The 6,361-nt window shown below is 42.0% G+C and overlaps 1 protein-coding gene across 1 annotated transcript; it reads left to right on the plus strand.

Moving 5' to 3' along the window:
* The first annotated feature begins 930 nt into the window (after nucleotides 1-930).
* On the plus strand, nucleotides 931-5,489 carry GKN1 (gastrokine 1). The gene is made up of 6 exons (XM_015421078.1): nucleotides 931-942; nucleotides 2,217-2,270; nucleotides 2,951-3,088; nucleotides 3,981-4,091; nucleotides 4,946-5,087; nucleotides 5,395-5,489. Exons 1-6 carry the CDS (start codon nucleotides 931-933, stop codon nucleotides 5,487-5,489), a joined length of 552 nt encoding a protein of 183 aa, XP_015276564.1.
* The last annotated feature ends 872 nt before the right edge of the window (nucleotides 5,490-6,361 follow it).

Genomic DNA, 6,361 nt, shown 5'->3' on the forward strand with positions numbered 1-6,361 from the left:
GGGCCACTAGATCTGCAAAGTGGCTAATGTATGCATTGTAAGTATAGCAGCACAGGATTGCCAACTCTGTGTTGGGAAATTCCTGGAGATTTGGGGGTGGAGTCTGGGGAGGGCAGAGTTTAGGTAGAGGAGGGGCCTCCACAGGATATAACACCACACAATCCACCTTCCAAAGCAGCTATTTTCTCCTGGGGAACTGGTCTCTGTTGCCTGGAGGCTGGCAATCCTAATACCGACACCTGGCCAGAGCTCTGGCATAAGTCATGCCTCACTGCCACTGGCAGAGCTGGATCTCCAGCCAAGCTACCCAAGTGATTTCTTGGGGAGGCATGGTGAGGTGGGCACTGATGTATTGCAGGAGCTTGGCTCATTACCAGCCCTCAGTGACACAGGAGGCGACTGGCCTCATCTCTTAGGTCTGCACCTCCTGGGTCCTAGCCAAGATGCCCAGGGTCCTGGCTTGGAATTGGGCAGCAGCAGCACAGGACCAGGAGTTAAAGGGGAGAAAGCCCTTGATTTTCATCCACCCAATGCCTATATATCATCCCCACTCAATGCAATCCAAGCATACAAATCTAATTTTGCCAGAACTTCTGACATGTGCACCAATTTTACTGTATGGGGCTTTGTTTGTTTTATGGGATTAAACTCTGTCTAGATTAAGTACACTTTTTAAAATAAAAAGGACACATCCCACCAGTTTGTTTTGTGTAACCAAATGTTATTGATTATACCATTTCCAGGTTATCTTTTATCTATCACGTATAATTTATCTGGAGGGTGTCACCCAAGAAAGGCTGTGCTAGCTGTAATTCCAGAGAGATAAGGTGCCATATCTCAACGACCTGTCCACACCTAACTTTTGGAGAGCCACGTATATAAAGTGTAGGGCTGAACTCTGACTGGTCCCACATCTCTTCTAGCAACAAAATGAAGCTGATTGTGAGTATACTTTCTTTTTAATCTTTTTTAAATCCCCGGAACATTTGGACTATAGCCATTTTTTAAAGTTTTCAAGCAGAGGGAACTTTTTAGTTTTTTTTTAAAAAATCTGGAAGCTTCCTTAAAACCCACAGTACTTAGCTCAAGGGAGAGTATTTTTAGACTCGCCATTTGATTTTTGGGGCTGGTTTCCCCTTTAACCGCTGGCTGGTTCACTATCTGTGGCAGTCAGTTGGACCCACCTGTGAGGAGACATTAGTTTAAACAGTCACATGGAGATTAAAACCTCTGTGACTGAAGTATGACAATGTATTAACCACTAAATCACAGTGCTGTATGGTGACTATGCCCCATCACAAGTTTACCTGTTCCCCATAACTTCTTTTTGGATTGGGACGTCTGTATTTCCTTTAGCCTCAAAGCAGGTTGCTATCATTTCCAATGTACAGACTGAGGCTGAAAAGACAAGCTGCGTGAGTCCACTCAGTGAATCCAGGGCTCAGTGGAAATCTGAAACACACTTTATTTAAATTGTTTTAAACTAATTGCATTACTATGCCTGCCATAAAGAACCTTGAGAAATGCTGACTTGCAAGGGTGATTGGACTTCTTCATAAAGCCTCTACATAGGACTACATTCCCTCATAACTTCAGCTGGGAGTCATGTTGTACAAATTTCAAACTGGTCTAAATAGGTAGTGCAAGGGCTATATGTTGCCCATTAATCAGATCACATCGCTTCTTGCCTTCTTCCCTGCCATCTACATGTTTGCTTCCTCTGGTTTTAAAATAATGGTTAGAAGACATTCCACTGCATGTATACCCAGTGGAGCGTTGCAACTGGTGTGAGCTCCCTGGTGCATATACAACAAGTGTTGACATTGTGAAACAGATTTGTCCATGGGTATTCTTGAGAGACCATTGATGAACCCAGTAATGGGCTTGAGCAGAATCCTACTGATTTCAGGGGACTAAATTAGTTTGGATTGTGGTCTTTATCGATAAAGTGCAAAGTGACCCATGTACACAACCAACAAATATTTGCATAGAAGCATATAAATTGTTGTATTTTCAAGGAATGCAAATTCCCATTTTGAAACTATATGAGATGAACATTTTAACCATTTTTAGAATGCCAATCCCCTCTTCCCCCTATCCAAAATAATTTCTTGTAGAGTGTATGCTTGGGTCTATTCATCATAAAATATTGAGAATAAGCTTATTTGAACAAGACAATCTATTTAATGCTGCCATTCTTCTGAAATCCATTTCAGATTCTGAGTGCTGCTCTTCTGGGAGTTTTTCTGGCCCCAATCTTGGCCAGTAATGTAAGTACTGTGGCAATTCGTAGTTATTGCTCTCATGCAAGCATTTCACATTGTGCTTTGTTATTCAGTAGAATTTTGATGGTAGAGGTATCCCTGCCGTACAGTCCTAAGCAGAGTTATCTTACAGTCTAATAGTCAATTGTGGCCCAATCTACAGATATTGAAATCCTCAGATTGGGGCCACACTGACTGTAAACAGACAGTTCTGCAAATTTGGGAGGACCCCCAGGTTTATAGAAATATCTGAAAACTTAAAAAAAAATACATTGGTGTAGGTTAACCTCCCCCCCCCCATAAAAGAGGTTTGTCTGCACATGCACAGAAAATGGACTTGCCTTTGTTCTGGAGACTTGCCTTTGTTCTGGTGGCAGTGCCTGGGATCCACTCTGGGCATGGACCCGGGCACAATGGCAGCAAAGTCCAGGAACTGCTCTGGGCCTGGGAGTGGTGATGGCAGAGCCCAGAAGCTGCTCTGGGCCCAGAGGTGACTGTGGAGTCCACCACGTTGGGCTCTTTTACCCTTCTAATTCCATTGAACTCAATAGGCTTAGAACGGTATAACTGTTAGAACTGTATTGTATGACTATTTTTTAAAAACCTCTTTCTTGGGAGATCTGGAACACTGAACTCCTGGTCTTATCTTCTCTCTCTCCCTTTTTCTCTTCTGTTTTCCATTCAAGAATGTCAATGTAAAGAACCAGGGAAATAGAGGGGGAAATTCCCACCAGTCCGTGAGTATTGATGATAAAAAGCAGGTGGTGAATGTTGACAGTAACAATGGATGGCATTCATGGAACAGCGTTTGGGATTATGCCAGCGTAAGTCACCTGTGTGCCCTTTTATTTCTTTATTTCACATATGATTGGGTTGGTCTTGTTTCAAACAGGTACCAAGTATATTTGTACTGATGGCTTCTCTTACACAATTTTAAATTAAGGCTGCCATCCTCAGCACACTTACAAGGAAACCCATTCCTCTGAAAGTAGCTAGACTGTCTTCTGTGCAAACAAATTTGCTTGTGTATTCAACGTATACGGAATGGCAGCAATTCATTCATAATACTAACCTGTTATAACGTTTAGTGTCTATGTAGTGTTCAAAACTTGCATTGCCCCCGTGATCTTTACAAGAGCCCTACAAAGTAGGCAACTATTATTGCCCCCCCTACAGGAGACTAAGAAAACAGCAGCTCACCCAAAGGCTGCCTCACAAGTTCATGCCTGAGGTGAGATTCAGACCAGGAAATCCCCAGCTTCTGCCTTTAGTCGCTATGCTACAAAAGTTCTCAATTCCTTCACTGAAATAACCTTTCTTCAGGGCACAGCAGATTCCCATACATGTCAAAACAGTGTAATCTGATCCCGAGGGAATTCTTTGCCCTGGTTTATTAGGGAGGGGCTAAAGCCCAGTGGTAGGGCTTGTGGGGCTCAATCCCAAAGGTCACGGGTTTCTCAAGTCCCACCACTTTGGTGGTTTTCAGATTACAGAGCTGGAAACAACCTCACTTTATCCTGGTCCCTGGAGAACTGGCCAATCAGAGTACACACTGCAGGGCAAGATGGACCAGTGGTCTAACTGAATCCAAAGTGCTTCTGTGTTCGTTAAGTTAGCCAAGGAAAGTAACAGAAACGATACAGAAAACGAACAATTTATTTCCTACGTTCCTATGCCACTTGAAACATGTGGCTGATTACCCTATCGTTTGAACAGGGCTATGTAGCTACTCGGATATTTTCCAAGAAAGCCTGCATTGTTGCACCTCTGAATAAAGAGATAATGCCAGATGTGACTGTCCTTCCAAAAGCCATCAAGGAAAAGCAGGTATGGTGAAGAGGATGTTTGATGTATGTTTTTCAGTGACAGTGGAGGAGTTTGTTTTGTTTGAGTGTGGCAAAGAGGAACATTCAGTATGGTAGGTTCAAAACAGTCAAAAAGAACATACAAAGTAGTGTTGAGCAGTGGAATTCACTGCAGCAGGATTTTATGTTGATGGCCACTAGCTTATATGGCTTATAAAAAAGAATAGACAAATCCCCATCTTTTGGATGGCTACTAGTCATGATTCCTCATGAAACTTCCATATAGAGGTGAAGTGTATCTCTGAACACCAGATACGAGAGTAATCATTTTCATACCCTTCCAGGGACATCTGACAGATTTAAATTGCAGGCTTTTATGTGAAATATACAGAGATGTAATATTGAATTGACCACTAGAGGGAGCAAAACATGCAGAAAAGAAAAACACAACAGCGACAAAAATGAGGATGCAGAAGAGCCTATGGGCTGCAAAATCCGAATTTTCCCACCTACACAGTAGCCATCCAGGCTTCATTGTGATCATTCCTAAATCTCTGGAGCACACCTGGTTTGAAAAAGATAGAAAAACTGGGGAAATGCACCACAGTGCTCAGCGTGGACAACCCATGCAGAAATTACCCAAGACTTACTTCGGATTACAGTAAAGAACAAAAAAAGGCCTCCCCGACCTGGTTCCATATTTACATCCATTAATCATATCAAATCCAGTCTTTAAATGTTGTGTCACTGTTCTTTTTTCCTTTCCCTACATTTAGAAGACTGGTGTTCAAGCACCAGTAAAGAACAAAAAAGGGCCTCCCTGACCTGGTTCCATATTTACATCCATTAATCATATCAAATCATCCCTACATTTAGAAGACTGGTGCTCAAGCACCTCCAGACAAGCAACTGACTTACACTGTCTCCCGGAATAAAATCACTGACCTGAGCACGTACGGAAAGAATATTGAAAACCTGTGCAGAGGGGTTCCCACTTACCTTGCCCATGAAGTTAAAGGTGAGCATAACTTTTGGGCACCTTTCACAAACCTGCATGTTGTTGAAGAATACAAACAAGAGTCTTTCTTTACTAGGGATGTGCAGTGGTTTTGCCCCGCTGCCCACCTTATGCTTACAATAGTGTAATTCATGAGGAATAGGTCCTGCAAAAGAAAGGGAGGGAGCCACAAGAGTTAAACTGGCATAAAATCAACTTACGTTGCTTAGTGTAGATATACTTGTAAGCGGCAGGACACTAAAATGACATTGCCCTGCTTCTTTCCAAGTGTCAGTCTGACAATGCTACTTTTTCTTTTCTTTTTCAGCACCAAGCTTTGTCTACTATTCTGGATCCTGTTTCAGAGCTAACCTCCTTTGCCTCCTTGGAATCAGCTATTGTGGAGAAACCTTTGAAAACTGATAAGCCTGTAATGGTTCTTATGTGAGAACTTGCTCAAAGTCCAATTGCGCTTAGATAAAAATCTCTTCTGGGTTTTATTCCTTTTTTTGTCCCTTTTATGCCTGAAGCATAGAAAAATGTCAAGTGTATACAGGCCGATTGCCTATTAAATGTGCCTAGAATGATCAAGCCTGTGTTAATTACTGATTCTTCACTTTTATATCCTGTCCTTTCTCCATCTTACCCTTTCAACAGCCCTCTGAGGGGACTTTGGCTGAGAGATGCTGACCACGAATGTGGACAGAAACATCCCATTCCAACCCTGTTCTCTTCTGTTCAAGTACCTCACAGTATACCAGAACAGCACAATTCTCACTCTGTGCGTCTATTGGATGTGTTAATTAATTCAAAAAAGCCACATGCATACATTGGCCTCAGCAAAGCATTTTTATCATGTTTCTCACCTGTTACCTCCCCTCTTTTCACTGTATTTTGGAGTTTTAATGTATACATCTATATGTATGTTTGTTAGCCTCCCTGAGCCCGCCATGGCTGGGAAGGCCAGATATAAATGTAATAAATAAATAAATAAATAACCCCAGATGTCTTTCACAGCACCCATCCTGGCCCTCCTTGCAACATGTAGCTCTTTTTCTCTTGTATTTGTTAATTTTTCATTTTATTTAAGTTATGCTTAGTCCACCTTTCTCACAGAGGCTCAAATTGGATTATGCCGTGTAAGTCAATTACACAGTATAACTCAATCAACAGGATGCCATCCAGTGAACAGTGTGATAGGGCTAGGATTATAGAGATCTGAAACAAGGCATAGAGTATTAGATGTGGTATGTTAAACAATGCAGAAAATGGTATTACATAAGCAGAAAAGAATG

Source organism: Gekko japonicus, unplaced genomic scaffold (assembly GCF_001447785.1).
Source record: "Gekko japonicus isolate JY-2015 unplaced genomic scaffold, Gekko_japonicus_V1.1 scaffold13, whole genome shotgun sequence".
NCBI classification, from domain to species: Eukaryota; Metazoa; Chordata; class Lepidosauria; order Squamata; family Gekkonidae; genus Gekko; species Gekko japonicus.